The sequence below is a fragment of the Caloenas nicobarica genome, chromosome 15, assembly GCF_036013445.1.
Source record: "Caloenas nicobarica isolate bCalNic1 chromosome 15, bCalNic1.hap1, whole genome shotgun sequence".
Classification (NCBI taxonomy): Eukaryota; Metazoa; Chordata; class Aves; order Columbiformes; family Columbidae; genus Caloenas; species Caloenas nicobarica.
In genome coordinates, this window is record NC_088259.1 from 12566812 (window position 1) to 12588529 (window position 21718).

The following is a 21718-nucleotide window of genomic DNA, read 5'->3' on the forward strand; positions in this document are numbered from 1 at the left end:
TTTCCTTACCAGAAATAATGGAGTCATTCAGAACTTCCTCATCCTGATAAAAAACAGAGTCTTCCTTGAGCTCTGAGTTCATGATCATGTTTTCTTTGTTCTCATCCGACTCCTTAACAGAGTTCCGCTTATTTTCTGAGTCACTGCTGTAACTCAGTGAGTTCTCCTTTTCTTTGTTGCGCTCAATGCTAGATGTTCTTGATGGACGGACATCCACTCTTTTTTTTGGAGAGCCTTTGCTTTCTCTTCCATGGAAGCTGTGGGTGGAAGGTACACAGCCCAGTTTTTACAAATGACTGTTTTGTTGCTACAGTAGGAACTTATCATTATATGAGAATGAGCAGAATGTCCTGTAGCTTCTGAAGGCCAGGGCAGAGAGTTCAACATGGAACAACATGGGATGGCATTCTCAAGACTATATTGAGAATGGCTAATGCAGATCTGCTCTCCTGTCTCAGTCATAAAAATAAGGTACGGAAGGGTAGTGACTAATGTATTTCTTTGATATATAGCCGCATGCTATACTGTACTGATTAAAAAAAACCCACCACACAGCACATCCTTCTAATGTAAAACATACATGGCATGAAATATTACCATTCTGATATTTTATGATCATGACGAAGGTTTAACGGGGCCTGGAAGTGATATCGTATGAATCTATTCCCCATGATAATAGCTGTTACAGAATTGAGAAATGTTACTAACTTAACTCCAAAGCTCCATGATGGAAAAGGTTATCTCTGTCTTCCTTCCTCTAATACACAGGAGGGCTTATAATGAAAACCAGACAAAGTACCCAATGTGCTCCTGCTCAAGCATTTGTATTAAAAATGCATACCATATATGCTCCTGTAGAAGCCAAGAGATAGATACCAAAATAATAGCTTTTCTCATATGTAGAGTACTGATATTTAGAGCAGGATTTGGCTTAGCTACTCTAACTTGGCCTCTTGTGGGGAGATTTTCTGTTGCAATAGGTCAGGGATTATCAAATTATTATACCTGTTTGAAAACCTATTTCCATGTCACAGTAGCCTCCTTATAAAGGAAGAACACACTTTGAAGTAACTGCCAAATTAAGCGTTTTAACCAGGGATGGATGTTCAAAGTAGTAGCACCAAGAGGAAGACAAAGACAAACCCAAGTTGCAAGAGTAGGTAAAATGCTAATAACAGGCTAGGGACATTTACCAAGAAAAATGGTTTAGTGGAATGACTTTGCTCATGCACCCCTATAGCCAAGAGGCTGCAGGTACCTGTCCTGCCGGTGTTTGGTGGCCAGAGCCCTGTGGAGTTCTTCAATGACTCTGCTGGGAGGTAAAGGCAGGTGGACGGCAGCCAGGTGAGGGGAACCGGTTGGTGTTGTTACCTGTCCTCTGACATGGGGATCTGAACTTTTCTGGCCAGAGGGATGGAAGAGGGCAGCTTGTCCTGAGATTTGGGAGGATCCAACAATGACATAATTTTTCAGGATGGTGGAAGGAGGAGATTTCATGGCTGGGTCATCTATTTCGCTTCCTGCTGTCAAGACACAAGAGGGTAAGAGGTTGTGCAATGCTTCTTATATTTCTTTTGCAGACAGTCAGCTCTGAAATTAATTTGTTGTGTTGAACAGAGGAAAATGGTGATGTTTTGTTCTTCCTAGGAGGTAACTGCTTAAACTGAGTAGCTGTCTGAATTCAAAAGGCTCATACTACACAGATCCAGATCTTTGATCTAGAATAATAGATGCCTCCCCCATTTCCCCTCTTTCCCACAGTATCAGATACTCCTTTTTTCACAGGCCACCAATGCATTCTTGACTGCCAGTACTGTCACTCCTAACCACTGACGGCTTGTGCTGCGGTGCCTTTCCAATCCAGCACTTTCTCGGCTGGACTCTGGCAGACTGTATTAAAATTTATGCACTGTGGTTCTCAGTCAGGACAAAATGTTCCAGTGTCTACTATCTGCTCCTCTGTGATTGCTGCACAGCTTAGACCTCTGTCTTTCATATGCCAGTTGAGGAAATGCCAAAATCATTCTAATATGAGGATAATGTTCTCATAACAAAACTTGGCAAATGAAATCCAAATGAAAGATGTGGTATTGAGCACTAAGAAGAAAAAAGAAGGGTGAGGCAACGTAATGTTTTTTACCCCCAGATTTAGACATTTTTATGCCATGTAAGCATCTCATTGGAAATTAAATGTTGATATATACATTTCTGTAGCACCCGAGCCCAAAACATAGTGGACATTTCCCTGGTTGTAAATTTTGTAGTTTCATACTCTTAAGATAACTGGACATCTGTCCTGAAAAAGATGCTGGTAAGCTTTTCTTTTCTGCAGTTTTCTTCCCCATTCCCTTATATCTCTCTCCCAAACCTCTGGCATATTGCATTGCTTACACCGGTAGCTCAGGTTGTGTGTAAAAAGGCAATGCAAGTTCGTCATACGCAAGTATTTATTTTCTGTTGTTGCCACCTAGTGTTTTAAACAGGAATTTAAACTGACACAGACCGTTTTAACTTTTTTTTCACTTTTGTGATAAATCCTTCTATTCATAGCAGAGAAAAAATTCTGGTCAGGCCAGGATTATCCTGAAATACCCATGTAAAAAGGGCTTGGTTCCTATTAGCAGGATAAATTACTAGAAAACTGGAGAGGACAACAGTAGGTTTGAATATAAACCTGTTAGTAAATACTTCCTCTCAGACCCAGCATCCTGCATAATGGTTACCAACTTTGTGCCTTTTCTTAAGTTCAGTGCTGGAAATCTGATGCAACCCTGTAAGGGAAGCGCTGTGAACAGAGCTGGGCAGCTGGAGGGCAGGATTACTGAGGACAGCAGCAAAAGCACAAGTGGGAAGGAAGGGTCCTGTAGCCATAACCAAAATCAAACATCAGAAGTTTGAGGGTGACAACACTAAGCCCGGGTTCTTTTCCACATTTGTGGGTTGAGGAGGTGAATATCCTTCAATGAGGAGAGCTACATCCACATTACAATCTTCTCTCTTATTCTAAAAAAGTCTAACTTTTTTTTTTATTATTCATTTTTGGAAGGCATATTTGCACATTTCTTTCCTTCCAACACAGAGCTCCAACCAGTGGCCGGAGTTTCATTCACCCCTCTATGCATCCAGGAGATGAGTCAAGCTGCTCCAAAAGTTATTAATACCCTATTTAAATCTGAACTTGTCTGAAGGCACGGGGGCATGTCTGCAAGTGTCTATGTGCTCAACGTGCAATGTCCTGGCAACAAGACACCTTCCCACCCTGGAGCTCCTCCTGCGCTGATTGGGATGGTTGCTGTGGCCACAGGATAACCAACCTCTGCCCAACAAAGATGTTTTTTTCAGCACTCGGGGAGATTTTGAATATGTGCTACTATGGAGATGCACAGAGGACATGTATGATCGATCATTGCCCACTGAATCATGGCCTGAGGGGATGAAAAAAACCACCTTTCAAGTTACTTTATACCGCTGCACAGTGGGAGAGGGTGTCCGTGTTTTCTCAGAGCAAGAACCCCAGGTTCAGCTCAACCATAAAGCAGGAAGGGAAAAGATTTTGTTTTATCTTTATATCTGCTTGTTCCTGGAACAGGTCAAGGGCCAATTTTGTCCTTACTGCAGCTTGGGCCAATATTGAGGTTTGAGAGTTTCTTTAGATCACACCTTATTTGTCCTGATGACAGCTGTTCAGTGAATAATCTTGCAAAGTGATGTCTTGGCACCTTGCCCTGTTCCCCTCTCGCTGTGATTAATTGGTGCTTGGCTTATTCCTCACTCCTCTGCTAGTGGCATCTCTAACATTGTTAAGGGGGAAAAAACTAAGCACAAAAGAGCCTTTCAACCTCTTCGTCTTCCTTTTCTTTCATAATTGCTCTTTGTTTCTCTCTCCCCATACATTTGTATTCACTTTCCCTCATTGACAGTATTTGCTTAGTCTTAATTTACCACTGCCTCCACATCCACACAAAAATAAACAAACATGTCACTATTGAAAAAGGGTTTATAGTTATTGGAGTCACTGAGAAAACTAAGAATTGTTCTTTATGGAAAATTTAGATGAGAGTGAAATACCAAAACTCAGAATATCTTAGATGTTAGAGGGAATACTTTGGTTAGGCAGCAAAATACCTGGACTCAAAATGCTGTGAAGTGCCTGGTGGAGCTGTAACTTCATTATCCTCTGATTCTATGATTTCCAAACAGCCTACATCCCATACAGAGTACAGCCTTAGTATCAGTCGAGCAAAGTCAAAGGGCTGTCCTGTTTGTGCTGCAAGGTGGAAGTGGCAGGATAGAGCCCATAGCACGGAATGTTGCAGCAATCTGAACAGCAGCTCCCAAGGAGCATTATGATAACGTTTTGAACCGAGCTCCCACTTAAGGTCTTACGGCTTTTAAGCATGGGTGAAATATGGATATTTTCCATGGGGGAAAAAAATACTTGTAATTTTCCTCAAAAAGTCTGAAAACCCTAATATTTTATATGACACTCAGTGGTCAGATCACAACACCTCTCTGGTATTTTGTTTCCTGGTGACTTTGAAAATCCTGTTCTTTGTGCCAGGAGATGAGTGTGGATGCAAATCAGGGCTGAGATAATGGTTGTCACTTAAAAGTCTAAATATCCAACAGGTCTGACATTTGGATGTCAGGACTTAATTCTATTTTGCAATAAGGCCCCTTTAACTGCTTTTACCATATGTAGGGGCCCTAAAATTGGAACAAACTAAAATCATATTCACTTTGACACCCTTTCTGCAGTGCCAGAATGTTGGAAAATGTAACAACGTTGGCAAAACCTTAGAAAATCAGGCCCAGAGAAATTGCTCTTGAAACATTCAATGAAGTCTGGCAGGGAGGATTGCTTTGTGAGAGCCAGGTGTCTCACTTACACGTGTTCTGTGTAACAAGACCAGATTTCGTAGCTCTGGTGTAGACCTGCCCTAGAGAGCAAACACTTCAGAAAGAAACTTCTACAGAACCTATTGACTTGAACTTGATTTTGGCTGTTGTACTGTTCCCCAGCAAGAGTCTACGTAATGCAAACATTTAAGTCTTGCCTGGGTTTTATGGCATATCGATATGAGCATCTAATTCAGCAGATGTTTGCAGTTGGTTTTATTTGTTTTACTTGTGTTTAGAGCTATAGACTCACAACAAATAATCCCCTGAGAGATCCAGATAATGGTGTGAAGTACAAAGATCAGTTCGTTGTTATCAGGCAACTAGGCTCAGTTTGTGGAAATCATTAGCATTCTGTTCCCTCAATGTAACTAGCCTGATTCACAGCGGTTTACAGGAGTAGGCTTAAAAAAATGATGTAAGGAAAAAAAAATTTATACTGTGCTGTGTAGATGTACAACATATAAAAGATGGTAAAGTCTTTACTGGCTGGTAATGACCAACCTGTTATGCTCTTTGTGATTTTGGAGATCGCCTTAGGTGGTGGAGCTGGGAGCAACGGGGGGCTGGGAAGCTGTGCTGGGTTTCCTTCTGCCTGTTTCTGGGGGGAATCTGTGGATTCAGATGCAAGTAAGGCTTGTGGACTGTCTTCAGATGCTGGTAGGCTGGCATCTTCTAATTCTTCCGTGGGTGCTGAAGGTTTCTTGGCTAGTAGGAAGATAAATAAAATTAACGGAACATGAAGTTAATAATAATGATTGGCCAGGGGACAATGCCAGGAACATTCAGAAAAGCAGAACACACAGCAGACAGCTAGAAGCACTTCATTTCCATAATGAAAATAATTATTGTGTGAAATAGCCAACCAGCCAGGACAGGTAAAGAATAAAATGTGTGAGGATATTGAAGAAATGTTACTTTTGATATTCCTGAGAAAACTGCTGAGCTTCCCTTACTTCCCTAAAGCATATTTCCCTCTCCAATTTTTGTTGTTGTTTTTTGTTTTGTCAGTTTTCTAATAATAAAGATAGGAAGGCAAAGCAACTTTTGAGAACTGCAATGGATTTTCTTACAGTGTGCAGCTGCAGTGGCACAGTTACAGAGTGAGTACTCTTCTGTACACACAGCCAAAGGGAAAAGAGTATCAAACTGGTAATATTGCACGAAAGCTGACTTTCCAGTTGTTTGTTCTATGCATTTCTTTTCACAATTTAATTATCTTATTTAATACATGACTTCAACTTGCATCTGAAGTCTTCTCTTACTGTACCTGGCTCCAGAACTGTTGAGCCTTTCCTAAGGTTAAAGTGATAACCAAGAAAAGCCTGCCATAGAAGGATTTACCATTGGATCCCAGCAGCTACTGGGGAACAGAAAATCAGTGAAGTACTTAAGAAAAACTTCAATCACCAAAGCCTTAGTTTGAGATGGTGACACAGTGCTCATTTCAGGATTGCCTCCTGAAAGATGGCAAAAACACTTAGCTGTTTTAGTGCAGGCTGAATCGCTGAGCAGTTCATCAAATTACCCTGGCTGTGATGAGGGCACAGAGGAATAGATCCAGAAAGGCATGAAGCTGAAGCGGGACATAGGTGGAATTTCAGTGATTAAGTTCAAAATTAACATCCTTGAATTCTGCTCAGGTACCAGCTGATTCTGGCAGTGCTTAAACTTGCACATCACCTCACTGTTCGACTTTCACACTGTTCGATGTCCGGATCTCTGCCTTGGGATCCATGGGGACCCAGGGAGGGGCTGGAGCCTGACTCTGATCCAGAACCCCAGCCACAGCCAGGCTCTCTCCAAACTGCATTTCCAGCCACTGCAGACTCAGTAGTAGCCATTGAGGGTTATTTTTCCTACCCTGGCAGGCAAAGTGCTCATCTAAATGGGGACATCAGTGTTTAAGTCTCTCCTCAGCATGAGAGAGGTCCAGACTGCTTGGGCTGGATAAATGGCAAATCCCACTACTTTTAGCATCCTGGATTGTCTGAACAAAATACCTTTCCCTTCAAAACATTATAGGGCATCTCCTAAAAATGCAGAGTAGGTGACACCCGCAGCTGTCACATCACGAATATTTTTTTGGCTCAGTTTTATGTCTTGTTTGGAATACAAACTCTCTGTATTAGTGAACATGCAGCATCCTCCTGTTCAGAGTGCACGGGGAGGCACCAGAGCACTTAGGCAGTTGGAAACAATAGCATTGGCAAGATAATAGCATTTAATTTGTTGACAAACAGATTAATGAGTATGCCTAGAAGAGGAAGAATGAGTATTCATGGTTCAAAAAAGACAGGAAAGTAGAAAAAATATGCATTGTTAACAGGAATTCTTGTGAAATTTGGCTGGATAGGAAAGCTGCCGTATATCGATAGTTGTCTGAATTATAGAAGGAAATAATTTTCTTTTAAATATACTTCTAGGGAAATGCTTTGATCCAGGCTGACTTCGCTTTGTATTTTTGCACCTACTGCGCAGAAGACAAAATGTGGAATAGAGGAAGAGAAAAATTAAGTCACTAATGGGTTATGTTACAGAAAGGTCAAGAGCTCCAGTAGATGTTAGTAGCTTGATGAGAAAATTAGTCAGATTTGAGGGCATTCCCCTGAGCAGAGCAACTTCAGTAACTTCACTGAAACTAGTAGACCTCCCTGTGACATGAAGTGCTGTGGTGGGACCTTTCCTATGGAGGTGGTGAATCTGAAACACACTCGGCCTCACTCAAATGGATTGTTTTGTTTCTGAGCTCCATTCTGTTCCAAGAGTGGTATCACAGAAACAAACCAGCCTTGTGCACTGTTGGCTGAAGAATGTTTTCTTCTGGTTGTGGCTTTTTGTTATTGGTGGTTTTGTTTGGTTGGGTTTTTTTGTTTTGTTTTGGTGGTTGTTTCTGGTAACAACAGCACATGTTTGACTGGATCTGAAGGCGGACCTGAGTCCTGAGTACACAAACCTATCAGCAGATGTCATACTGCAGAGTGAATATTATGCTGCTGAAAATACTCCAAGTGCTCAGCACCAGACTCTTTGCCAGAGTAGCTAATTATTCATGGAGTGCCACTTGTCAAAATTCCATCTCACTACTAGGTGGAAATCCTCCCCTTGGGACTGCTCCCAGGCCCACTGGCTCGGTTAGGTGGGAAAAACTGCCTTCCGTCTGCCCAGGCTGTTCTTTTTCTGTGTATTAACCAAACATAACGTCTACTAATATTTCTTTTGTTCCCTCTTCTTCCCTTCTCTGGCCTTCACCCTGCATCCAATGGGCCAGAAGAGCAATATTGTATAAAAACAAAACAGCAAAAGTGAACAAAATTGCATGAGTCATGGGGATGAAAAGCACAGGAGGAAAAGTGGGAAAAGATAAGCCAAAGAAATGGAAAATACTTCAGAGAATGATTTCCACTCTGAGCTGCTGAAGCAGGTTGAGGGCACAAGCGGGTTGAGGGCACAAGCAGACAGCATTGCTCAGCAAATCACCGCAAGTAGGGGTGGGCTTGGTGAGAGTGGCCAGGGGCTGGCACCCCAGAGAAAGCAGGGCATGAATGTGTGGGATGGAGAACAAAAGGCAACCAGGGCAGATGGAGAAGGTGTAAAGATTGACCAGAGGGCAGGAAGTTCTGTAATCGCCACATGGCACTCCTCACAAACTAGGATAAAGCATTATCTCTGCAGCTTTGCGTTTCTTGGTTGTCAGGGAGTGAATGGAAACCCTCCAGCTTCTCAGTCGTGCCTGGCTGCTCTGGTCCCAAGGAACTGCTCTCACGGATGAGCTCTGTCAAAGCATAGTTGCATGAAAGAAGCTCGAGTTAGCTTATCTGTGCTCCTGGTATTGAACTGCACTTGTATTTGCAGCATGTCGTAGACAGAGTGATGGTATGGACAGTGTGGGCTATGTATTGACATTGTTCTCCTGAGCCAGGACAAACAACTTCAGGCTTGGCACAGAAATTTAACAAATGTTTTAAGAGAAGCTTTTTTCATCTTCACAGCAGTCACTGCTAATACCAATGGGGCACTATGCCAAGACTGGATTGTCTCATAATCCAGCTAATCCCATTATGTCAAGCTTTGTGTGGTCCCTCAGTTTGGTAACAGTCTCAAAAATCACTGTTTTTAAGTACCGATTGCTAACCTAGTACGGGCTGAGCTGAACAAGGTGCTCTGGCTCTTTGATGCACTGACATATTTGACTCCTCATAAAGCAGCTTGGCAGAAATATTTTTTGAACATTTTATAGGGTTTTTTAAAACATTTTATATACAATACCTGCATCATCTTTCAGCTCATCCAAATGCAGCTCCTCACCAAGCGAGGTCACATTCGTCGTGGCTGCTACTGTAGTCTCTTGCTGCACCTCTTCTGAGGCAAGTGCCTGGCACACAGGAGCTGGAGGGTCACTCTGCGTTGCTCTTGTGGCATTGTCACCAGTGCAGCCTTTGCCTTCGGTATCTAAAACACCAAATCATTTAATCTTAGCTAAACCACGAGCAGTGAAAGCTGAAACTCCTTGCTGTCCTCTTGAGAAGAGTGAGTCCCAAAGCTGCTAGTGATGGGGGGATTGCCATTTGTCTTAGAGCAGCACCTGATGTCAAACAGTGTCAAGCATCTGTAATGCAAGACTTGTGGAGACCAGCCCATCTGGATACTAATAGCCATTCAGTTTTCTCAACAGGGCGCCTTCCTCTATGGGCATCCAGCAGCCTGGGCAAATGGCCATTGTGCATGTGCAGGAGGCCAGTGCACTCTGGCAGCACCTGCTGTACGGGAGATGAGCACAAGCCTGGGAAAGCAGAGGTCTCTGGGAGGAGGCAATTCCTTGCATGAGCAGAGCTCAAGGTGCAGCACATGCACAGGTTGGTCTGATGAGTCTGAGTTGTGTCAGGCTCCATGTACAACGCGCCATCCAGCTGCCCCAGCAGTAATACCCAAGCCTTACCAAAGGCAAGGTTGCTAATATTCCCTCCCAAACTGTAGATTTTGAGCGCAATTTTAGTTACTCAGCATTGAAAAGCATGTCCTGTGTGATTGAGCTGATCAGAAATTCAAATGCCTCTTCATGCAGACCTAGAAACTGCTCCCTTTGCTTACTCTGAAAGATTTTTGTGCCAGTGATCCCTGCAGCTGTATGCATCTTGATGACTGAAGCTTTTCTAGTATTCTATTCAGGCAGGAGTCCTTGGAATACAAATTATCCTTTTACTTCATGAGTCTTTCAGAATTTACAAGATCAACATCACTGTTGTAAACCGAGGCAATTACTCCCCATTCTAGCCAGCGTTCCTTGCTGATGGGCATGTCTGATGTCCACCCCTGGCCTCCTGACTTGTATTTCTCAGCCCTAGACTCTCCTTTCTGGAAGCTCCTGACAGGGCTATGTTTTCTTGCAATATCATGACAAGTTTCTTGACCATTGATCTAAAATAGCTAGCATTCACAGCTACCCCTTTTTAATACTGTTTGGACAATCTGCAGAGTAATTTATGGCCCTTTTGGATAAGAGTATCAGATTTTGGCCCAGAGATGCTGCGGAAGGGATGCAGTATTTTTGTACGCTGAGCTCACTCAGTCTGCCTCATAATCACGTTTGGTGAAAAGTTACTGTTCTTAAAATAGCCCCTGCAGTAGCACAGTTGCTATGATACAGAGAAGGGGAGGGGGAAAAAGTTCATTGCCTACATTCCAGCTCATTGTGAAGGCAGCCTATACATAATCATCGGTGTATTAACAGCTGCCTGCATTATTTGCCAAGCAGCCCTTTTCTCTTGCTGCTGTAAGTACAGCTACGTCTGATCAGGTTCGTGCTCATAATGGGCAGAAATATTGGGGGAAGCTCCGAAAATGTTTTCAAGGTAACTCTGTTTTGCACGTTCCTCAGATCCTCAGCAAAGGCAAGATGCTGACAGCTGTGCCACAGTGGAACTGCAGAGACAGGAGTTCCTGCAGATCCCCCCGATGGAAAAGTGTAATGACTAACGAAGTAATGACAAGCAGAAGACAGCCCTGTTGAAGAATTTCTGTCAGGGAGTGTCTGAGACTCACAACAGTGAGGTTCCTTGTCAGAAATGGTCAGCTCATGCTTAGATCAAAGTGAATGTGCTGCCTTGATTGGCAGTGGGTCCCAGCATCTTATTTTAGAGATAGTCTGGGGACAGGAGAAAGCACAGACCTTAGATCCACTGGTAAGGAAAGCAGCAGAGAGCCTTGGGTATTGCAAAGTAATCAGAAGTAGAGCTGTAATTTAATTGGGAATGAATCCCACTGTATGCCAGACCCTGCACCCTGTAACCTCTTACAGGGTGCAAGTTGGTTCCCTAGAGTGAAGCTGTATTTTGGCTCCAGGGGTTTTCAAGGGGCAGATTGGCATTCGCCCGGTGTGCGCAGAGGACAGAAGAGACCCAGGCTGTGCAGCTCCGTCTGCACAGTGTGTCTGGGCAGCTGGGGTTTGGGGTTGTGTGAGGAGAAGGGGTGACATAATCTCTTAGGATGACTCATCACCAAAGCAAGGATGGTGCAATTTCACCCTGGGCTGCTCACAGATTGATGCAGATTCTGCGCTAGCTTTGTGGTTTGCTCTGAGCCAAACTGTCCAGTTCAAAATGCTGCTTGACAGATCTTGTGCTACGAAACTGGAGTGTGGCACAGCTATTGTAAATGCATGAAGCAGATTTGGAGATTTCTCAGACTAGAGCTTCGTCCCAGTTTGGGCTACTTATGAAAGTGAACGGGAATTGAGTCTCTGGAAGTGGAGTAAAGCCTGATGAAATAGTGAGATTTTAGGATTTACTGTAGTCTTTTAGCATAGTATGCTGCTTTGACAATTTCAATTTACTGCATAAATGAGGACTTAGCCTTGAAACTGCTGCTACTTCAGCTCAGTCCAAGTAGGGCACTAATCATTTACTGAGAATTATTTGGGTCAATTCTTTATTCCAGTTAATAAGCTGCTTCTCCTAATAATAAAATAACCCTGGAGATTCTCAACACTCTCTAAAGAAAAATAACTTGTAGGTGGCTGCAATGTCCTTCAAGTGACTGTTAGCCATTCTTTCCTTTCTGGCCGTTAGGGTGGTACCAAAAATTTGTCTGATGTTTATAGGAGCTCTATGCAACTTGACTGCAGACAGGCAAGCAGTCTGTTTGCAGCTGCCTTTTTAAAAGCACAACTTGTCATCACTCCTCACTGGACTATTTAAAGTACTTTAATTTCATTAAAATGATCTTGCAACTTAGCATCATCTGTTTTCCTCCCAACTAGTCCTTTATGTATCTGTTTAAAATGCTCTTTTTCTGACTTTTCAGTTGCTCAGTTGTACTTCAGCACAGCATCACTGAGTATTGTCCCACAGGCTATTTATAGGCATGGCATTTGTTTTATACAAAGAAACTCAATTATTAGTTTCAAATAACATAATTTCTATCTATCAGATTGATCAAACTCAAAAAGCCAATCTTTCTTCATGACAGTACTTTCTGCTGTCAAGTTTTCAACATAAAGATGGATTTTTTTTTTTTCTTTTTTTTTTAAAAATCTCTGTTTAGGTGGAAATAACACTTGGGATGTTTTCCATAACATTGGGAGCTCACTTGATCTCACACAATAGTCATCCAGACCTCAGTCTCCCTTGAGCACCTGTCAGGGCTTTGGAGGAGGGATATACAGACCCACAGGCCTCTGTGTGTGTTTCTGACACTTTATCATCTTTCATTCAATTACTTCTGCTGAACCTTGTTTGTACTCAGGAAAGCTTTGAAACGACGCTATCAGATCCTTCACTTTTCCATGTGAATGAAAAGCAGGCAGAATGCTAATACGTTGTGTCACAAACTTGGTTTACCAGAAAGACAGCTGAAAACATCAGATTAGTATCATTTTGTGAAATTTGAATTCATGGATTGTACCTTTTAGCTGAATGCATCTCTGTGTTTCAGTTTATATTTATACCAGCTTTAGCTGACTTCCTTGGCAGTAGGATTTAGCTGGGTTTAGAGCAATTGCATAAAACATATGTACCGGCTGAGGTTTGCACCATGTATAAATCAAGCAAAGATGAAGCTGCGTTCAAGATGGTAAAACATCAAAAATTAAACTGCATGGATTGATTGCAGCAGGGAGGAATCTGAAGAAAGATGTGCTTCATTCAGATATCGAATTTTCCTGTTTGGATTTATTTGATGGTTAGGTTTCTTCTTTTGCAATTTTGTGTTTCCTAATGTCCTGAAAAAGACTTTGATTAAAAAAAGATGAAGAATTTTTACTTACCTTGTTCCATCATCTCCAGAAGACCTTTCTTAATGAGTTCATCCCGACCTTGCCGTGCTGTCATCTTCTTCTCCAGCACTGCATGAAGTAGTAGCACAACATAGCACCAGTTAACAACAGAGTATTCATATAATGGCTTGAGAAAGATGCAGTGTGGAAATTCCCTCTAGTCTCAACTACTGTGTACTTGGGAAGAACTGCAAGGATTTTGTTTTGGGGAGCATGGACTGGTCAGCCTGTTTCTGCCTTTTCCTTCATTAAAACAGCTGTAAAACCACCCACGTGTAGAACTGAGATTTGTGATCTAACCTACTGTCTGATCACACTGGCTGCAGAGTAACTGGGATATCGGAGCCTTCATGCTGCTTAATACAGCACGTTGGAGCTGCCTCAGGAAGCAGCATCCTTTACTGTGACACTCCATGGGGCAAGCGGAGGGAATTGCACCATCCTGTCTTAGGTAAAGAAAACCGAGTTTGTCTCCTTACTGATGTCCTGGGACATCCCTGGAGACCAGTGAGAGCACACGGTGTGTGCGCTGGGCTCCTTCACTGCACAGACAGCTGCTTGAGGGAAGGCATTTCAGTGCCAGAACTCCCTCTTGTCACTTTTCATAATGTTGCTATGACCTATATGATCTTCACCTCAAATAAAAGGGGTGATGATACTTGGGGCCATAAATGTAGACTATTTTGGAGAAGGGACAGCCCACGAAAAGCAGTTCGCGTTGAAGCTTGTGCTTCACTTTTGTATTTCGACCCTTTCTTCTAAATTTAATGTATTGTATTATATAGGAAATCAGCCTTTATGGGCTCTTTCTAGCCTTAAACATTATTAATCTGTAACATGCTGAAATCTCTGAATTAGGTTTAGATCAATTCACCATTAACACTTCCTATTTAAGTAAATTTCCTTCAAGATAAGCTTTGCTCTGTGCAGCATCACTCTCTTGTTCTCATCCTACCTGCGGAAGTCTGCTTTAGCTTCTCGTTTTTCTTTTTCCGCCACTTCCATGGTTTGAAGATCCTGCCCAGTGTTGCCAGTTTGCTGTTCCTCCTCACTGGTGGAGTTCGAATCCCTGAGACCAAGTAGTCAGAACGCATTGCAGGGGACTGCTCCATCTCATCTGGGAGTAGAAGAGAGGAAAGCCAGGTGTTAGACAAAAAGCTTCAGCATGGACTTAAAAAGGGGAGGCAAATGGGGGCTCACCAGCTAACGAGCATTCACTCTAGTCACCGAGATAGGCAGTGCAAGACTTTGAAAGCAAATCTCTGCATTGCTGGAGCTGGAGGCCGGGCTGAGAGCCACCAGCCAGAGAATCGTTCAACCTCCCTGTGCCAGCCCGGTGCTTCCTACCAGCTGCTCTCCTGACTCTGGTCTTGCACAGTACCTGTCTGGATGCCAAATATTTCAGTATCTTCACTCCCGCCTTCCCTCATGGATTCATCAGGGCTATTAGGACCATAGAAAGAGGGATGTGCTGAATTCATACAGCCTATGCTTTATCCTATAGCTTTCCTACCTTTGTCTGTGGCTGGTACTCACCAAGGCAATGGTGTCACCCTCCCTCCCAAGGGCTTTGTGGAACTTCTGAAACGTGGAGAGCTGAGAGCTCCCAATACCTTTAGTAGGAGCAGTAGAAATATAACACATCTGTAAATCAGGCCCATGTGGCCTCCAGTTAATCACGTAAATGTAATATTCATTTAGAAAAATTTAGACCTTCATGAAAAGCTGAGAGGAAGTGTGAGAAAGCTCAGGTCCCTTCTGAATTCCCAGCTTCCATTTCTGTTGTCACGCCACAGGATATTGCTGCCTTTTAAATCAACTCTTTTCACATAAGCTAACACAGAACACAGTGACTTCTGTGAGCTAGTGCAAATCTTTTATATAAGAATAGTTCGTTTGATATGTGCTACGTACCTAAAATCCTAGAACTATTGTGCAAATTTATTCCTTGAGGAAGCTAAAGGGAAAATTATTTCCCTTTTGTCCAGCCAAGCCACAGGAATTCGGAGATAATGCTTCAACTGGAAAAGCAATTTAGGTATTTTTAATATTTTGTCTTGAAAATACACTGCAAGTTTTGCTTATAGAGAAGTCTTGCATGAAACAATACATACTGACTATTCACAGTTGCGTGCTAGCCAGTACCATGGAAGTAGCACAGTTCCATAAATGGGATTATTGATGGCTTTACTGAGCATTGTATTTGAGCACCAATACAGTGATTGTTAAAAGAGAAAGTGCCATCAGACACGTTACAAGAATAAAAACTGAATGATAATTTGTATTTTTTCTCAACAGTCAGTTATGATTTAAATGGGCAATACGGAGCTATGAACATATGTACATTTCCAAGTAATTTCTCTCTGGAACAACAACATTTATCATAAATTGTTTTATGACTGCAAGATAAAAACTATACAGCATCTTCTAGGCTTTGTTTTTAAGTTAACACGGTGAAAATGCTTAAATCACAGCATGGAGGTGGGTATTTCCAAGTAAACAGGAAACAATTTTGGAAGATTATTAAACACAGCAGGGGAATGAACACATTCCTCCTCTTCCATTTAATTTTGAAAATACTGGTAATAGAGATGAATCATTCAGTGGAGACAAATGAAAAACTTGGCCATGTGAACTGTCAGGGCAGAGAAAAGTCTGTAACAATTCCCACCCCCCACACATTGTGCATGCACAGTGAATTTCTCTTTCTGTATGCTGAAATCAGAGCATCTTTTGTCTCATTCCACAGAGTTTATCTTCGGGTTTAATTTAGAAAATATTTAAAATGTACTAAGAATATATATTTGCCTTTGAAAGAATGGTGTCTACCACCAAGGTGGTATTTATGATTTACAGTTTGGAGGTCAATATGAACCTGAGAGCAGAAAGTAGCAATGAGCCTCGCACAGAAGGAGGGCAGCAGCCTACAGACCACAGCTGGAGTGCCAAGATATCATGCTCCTTTCCTAATTGCATATTCAAAACTGAGAAGTACGCAGAAAAAAATCTTTGAAGAAGCAGAGCTGCTCTTGATTACAGAGATCCCAATGAGAATGGAAAATGGCAGAGTAATCTGCTATTAATTTGCCATTATGATTACTTTAAAGCTGTAATAGAACCCTCAGAAAATAGCATTTGGCCATTTCTTGTGACATCCCTTGAGTGGGAATGGAAATGTTCACAAAATTAGCTCATCTCAAAAGAGCTGTACATCAGACTGTCCCTGGAAGCTGCAGTGGAGCAGGACAGCCCAGCTCAGCCCTGCTCCTTGCCCGTGACACTGCACTGCTGCTCAAAGATCTGCCATCCCAGGAATTTCTCGAGCATGTAAGTGAAAATTAAATAAGAAGCTGATTTAAAGTAGTACCTTGGCAAGTTAGCGATCCTACTGCCTTTTATTCAGCATGTAGGTGTCTTCAGAGTGGTTTAGGCACCATCCACGTGTTTTGTTTAACACTAGCAGAGATCATTTTACCTTTTTTTGCCAGGTAGCAGGGGTGTAGACAGAACCAGGAAGGCATTCAAACCCAAACCTGTGTGTCTTTAGCAATGTTTATTATCCCAGATATTCCCCTAAGGAAGAGAGGGGTGAAGTCATCAGTGCTTCTGTAGCTTCTACCAGCCCTGTCAACTGGGTTTCTTCCATCCCCTTCTGTCCTTTTGGTTGTGGAAATGTAAGGATTTTATGCCTTAGACTTTGGTTACAAATGAAATAGAGATAGAAATCAAATGTCAAGGAGTAGTAGCTAAAACAAATGTTCCAGTGGAGATTTTTGTGGGCTTTTAAACTTTATTATTGTTTCTCATATAGTACAGACAGTTCTTAAGCAAATGGTTTTGTCACCTGGTACATTCTCACCATATGCAGTTCCTACACCGTGCATTTGGAGAGATGGACACAAATAAAAATAGAGACACAGTAAGACAGATGTCCTGAAGTCATAAATAACAAGGAAATGGTCTTACTGGCAATAAGAATTACAAGAAAGCCCTTGGAGCTCCTCATTTCCAGTCAGTTCATTTTTTCTTGGTTGTGGGTTGGCTGCTTGGGAGATAAGAAGTTGACAGCACAAAAAGCAGTTCCCACGTACAGCAATGAATGCTGAAGGAGAAGGCGCACTGAAATATCAGCCAGCTCCTGCAGCCAACAAGCTGCCGAGACTTGCCAACCCTCCAACCACTCTGTGCAATATTCAGCACATTTTTTTAATCTGCAGTCAATATTTTAATTATGCTAACTGTTCTGTGGAATAACGTGGTTATTTCTCCCAGAGCCTGATAGCTTGAGGCCAGGCCATGCAATTACATAGAGGATGTCTGCAAAATATAAACAGCTAAGAGCCAAATCAAGACTCTCCAAATCAGCAGGGAGAAATGAGCAACAGCTTAACTAACTGCATAGTGTGGAAGGATGAGGGATGGTTGTTATACAGGGTCAAGTAAGCACAAGCTTCACCCACAGCACCCTAACCCTACCCGGTCTCTGCTTGGCCATCGCTTCAGAGACAGATCAACTGGTCCCACAGTCCCACAAGGAGACAGTCATCAGCCCTGTGGGGCCAGAGGATTTTGCTCTGGCTGAGGCTTGTTGACTGCCCGTATCAAAATTACTTTCAAGTCCCTGCTGTTACCCCATTGAGGGCAAAGGCTTCTGTACTGGAGCTCCAGATCCAAACCAAATTCCTCATACATCACTCAGTTGTCATCTCCTGTCAAAGGGGTGGAAATGAATGTGGCTGTGCCCCTGCTGATGATGCTGGGCAAGTGTTTCTTACAATGTTGGCTGGGGTAATTTCTAGAGGTCCTAACAGTGGTCAAATGTGTGAATGGTTTGATGTATGACACATCCCAAATCAGATGAGAGCGGAGGTTCTGACCTGATGGCTACTGCTCTGCGGTACTGCTCTGGTATGCAGAGTAAACCAGGCAACACAGAAAAAGGAAACAAACCATAATATTCATTACATTTGGCTGCAGAGTCTGACCCCTCAGAAAGTCAGAGCATCCGCAGCTTCTGTTTACATCAGCAGCAGTTGCAGTGATCAGTGTTTCTGAAAAACGCCCCATTGCTTTCTTCTTTAAAATATTGTGGTGACATAAATAGACTACTCTTCCTGTTAGTCCCTTCTCTATGGGAATTATGCAGGGATTGCGCAGTTTTTCTGCACATAGAAGCTCTCCCATTTACAGGTGTTAGGTCCTGACTATCCCATCCAGCCTCTCACAGAAGTGGGGCAGGTTTGCTGGGAGTGCTGTGAAGTTTGTGTCCTGGATGTGTGATGGAAGAGTGCCCCGTGCCTGCACACAGCCTTCATTTGTCCAGCAGATGGTTTTGGTGCTCAGACACTCACGTCTGGGTGATCAGTGTTGTGAGTTTGAGCATTGAGTTCACTTAGTTGGGTCTGCCTTCTTGGGTTCTTCATGACAAGCCAAAGAGTCTGTAGCTTGATGCCTGCGTTGCTGATTACAGCAGCTACAGGCTGCACTCTGCAAGCTGGTGTAGGGCAGCTGGGAACATCAGGGATGCAGAGCCAAGTTACACTGACCTTGCCATGGAGAGAGGCTGTAAGAGACAGGGGTTGCCCTCTTGTGACACACAAATTGCAGCAAGAAGTTTATGGGAAGATGAAGGATGCTGAATTTTAATGTGCTGGGAATTTTGGTAACTTAAATTCATGGTAATGGAAGTTGTGCCTTGCTAAATCCTCTGTGTACTCTGTTAGTAGAAGGACCACTGAAAAATCTGCAACCTGCAGGCAGTTTAAAAATAACACAGCAGACAAGAGCTGCAGGCGAATTTGTAAGGCGGGCGTGCTCTGTTTTCTGATGAACTGGCTTGTAATGCAGCTCTGCATGTTCTCCCCTCTATTGTCATTGCATCTGTCTTTGCAACTCAGATACAGAGTTAAAAAAGGAAAAAAAGTTCCCTTTAGTCCACTACAGAGAGTAGAGACAGTGAGTGGGATCAAAATGACCATTGTTTCTTTTAGGATAGGGGTGCCTTTACCATTACTGACTTTCAGTGCTGCCTAGGATTAGTGTCTACCCCCAAAAAGGGTGTTAAGGAGGATGTCACAGAGAGAGCTGAGCTTTTAAAGGGTTCATGTCTACTACCGGTCAGTCCCAAATCACGCAAGCCAGACTTCTGTGAGGTCAGCCAAGAAACAGCACTTCTCTACAAAGGGTGCTCTATACAGAGGGTGCTTTTTATCTAGTGGAAGAAACCTGCAGGGGAAAGAAGGCAGAAAGGTTGTCTTGGTTTAGAGTAAAGACTCTGCTGAGCTTTGGGAAAGAAAATTAGCAGCAAACAAACACCCTTTTCCTCAGTTTAGCATCCTAAAAGAGGAAGAACTGATCACAATGATTGAATCTGCAGGGCAGGGGTAAATTGATGTCTGGGAGCCTCTGCACACTTCTGTTATGTTCCAGAGAAGCAGAGCTCAAACTGAAGAGCTTTTTTATCACACTGGTTAGATGTGTCCTGTGATGGAGCTCTTCCTTGTCCTAAAGATGTTTTCCATCACCTGCATTTCTGCAGACATGTTCTCTCTCTTGACTGTCTTTGAAAGAAAACTGCAGTAGAATGTTCCAGTTTAAAGTTTCCATTTCAGTTTTTTGAACATATAGTATTTTGAATTAGAAATTAGAAAAAAGCTATTGATGCACTTGAAATTTATTTAATTTTTGAAGGCCTTTGTATTTGGAGCTATGAATGTTTAGATATAGATATTGTTTTGGGCTGGTTTGGAAAAAAATACACATAATCCTTTGTAAAACAGAAAACCTAGTTCCTAACGGTTGTTATTTAGAAAAGGCAAGGTACTTATACTACATTATTGAATGTAATCATAAGCTAATTTTGGATACGCAGCTGCTGACGTGACACAGATTGTTGCTCTGACACATCATATTTGTTACACCAGAAAAATATTGAAGCAAAGTAGGGAAAATTACAGGATTGAAGTGCAAATTCAGACATTTACCAATCCAAATTTTTAGGTTTTGTATGGTCAACAGTGTCGGTAAAAATGGCTTGAATTCTTATCTCTCTATTCTCGAAACTCTAATCCTTTATGTTCGTGATTTCCCGCCTTGGATTTCATCTCACTCGTTTTAATCCCATAAGGAAGCAGATGGTTAGTGAGCCAGGTTCATCCACATGATAACTACGTCATTCATCAAGTTACCTTGGGGGGAAAATCTGGCATAGTAAATTTGTACAGACTTCAGACTCACGGAGATGCACAAAGGCAGAGTGAAAATACTAAGAGAAATGGCAGAATGACAAAGGGTAATAGAGTCCTTTATAAGCACCATACCCAAACCAGCTCTGCGTTCAGCTTCCACTGGCACAGCCTGGTCTTGGGTTGTATCACGTTTCTTTTAGCCAGGTGGTATGAATCCTGATTAGGTTTTTATACTTCCCTGCATGAAAATGCCAGTTACTGTGCTTTCCTTTCTACGCTTCGTGTGGTTTCCAGAGTCTGAGCTTCCATTTTCACTCCACAATCAAACAGTTGCCTTGTATCCTTGTTCTATAATTTCCACTGCTCCTTAGTATGTTAAATTATGATTTAACATTTTTCTTTAATTGAAGGAGGAAAACATAATTTGTGGGCGGTAGAAGGGGGATGTGCTTGCTAAGGAAGTTTATTTCCATTCTGCCTTGCTGAGCTTCCCTTCAAAGTATTTGGATTTTAAATGAGCTTTAGATGAAAAGAACGAGGAAACAGATTATACTTATCAAATGAAAGAAAGCAGGAACATGGCAACTCCAGCTAAATCTCTTAGATAAAAATATGCTTTATATGCTTGAGATTTGTGATTTCTTCCAGAAAATGTTCTTTCGAGAAGTTGACATATCACCTAACAGCATTACTGCCATATGAGCCAAGGTGCAAAGAAATTAATCAGGAGCCTTTCCTGCTTTTGGATCATTGTGTCAAGTCCCAATAGCACTTTCTGTGATTTACAGTCCACAGTGTGACATTAGCAATTCATTAACAAAATAAGTTTTTCAGTGTTCGCATAAAGGAACCCACAACATGCTTTACCTGGATAAGGAAGAACTAAATAACAGTAAGAAAATGAGACTAATGAAGGATTGCTGTATAATCACAGTTAATGCAGTTATCTAAGCCTGTACAATATCTTCTTCCAAGAGGAGAAACTTGATGTTTGCCTCTTACCATTGAGAGCTTGCTCAGACAGAGCAGCATCTCCTGAGATTCACAAAAAATCTATCCAAATAAAGTCAAATGAGCAGCATCTCTGCAGAGGGCCAGGAGCCAGACTGTGCACCAAACCCGGTCCATCCTGCATCTGCAAAGGGTTTTGTACCACACAGGTCTTACAAATCCCCCAGATGGGGCAGTTTCTCCAAGGCTATCAGAGAGATGCTGTTCTGTAGAGCACAGGGAGGCCAAGCCCAGGAGGGAGGTGCAGGAATGGCTCGAATTAGGCTTCCCAGGCATTCATAGTACTAAAGCTGTTGTCTGCACTGCAGGACCAGTGTTTCATCACCTGCAGTTGTTTAATTAGCTGTAG

At 42.4% G+C, this 21718-nt stretch overlaps 1 protein-coding gene across 1 annotated transcript in view; it reads right to left on the reverse strand.

Moving 5' to 3' along the window:
- Positions 1-21718, reverse strand: part of PHACTR3 (phosphatase and actin regulator 3) — a 101250-nt gene that overhangs the window by 33947 nt on the left and 45585 nt on the right. The window contains exons 2-7 of the mRNA XM_065645803.1: positions 14127-14288; positions 13163-13240; positions 9169-9351; positions 5404-5607; positions 1259-1523; positions 10-257 (exon numbers count right to left, since the gene is read on the reverse strand). Coding sequence (XP_065501875.1) covers positions 10-257; positions 1259-1523; positions 5404-5607; positions 9169-9351; positions 13163-13240; positions 14127-14288 — 1140 coding nt within the window. The remainder of the gene's footprint in view (positions 1-9; positions 258-1258; positions 1524-5403; positions 5608-9168; positions 9352-13162; positions 13241-14126; positions 14289-21718) is intronic.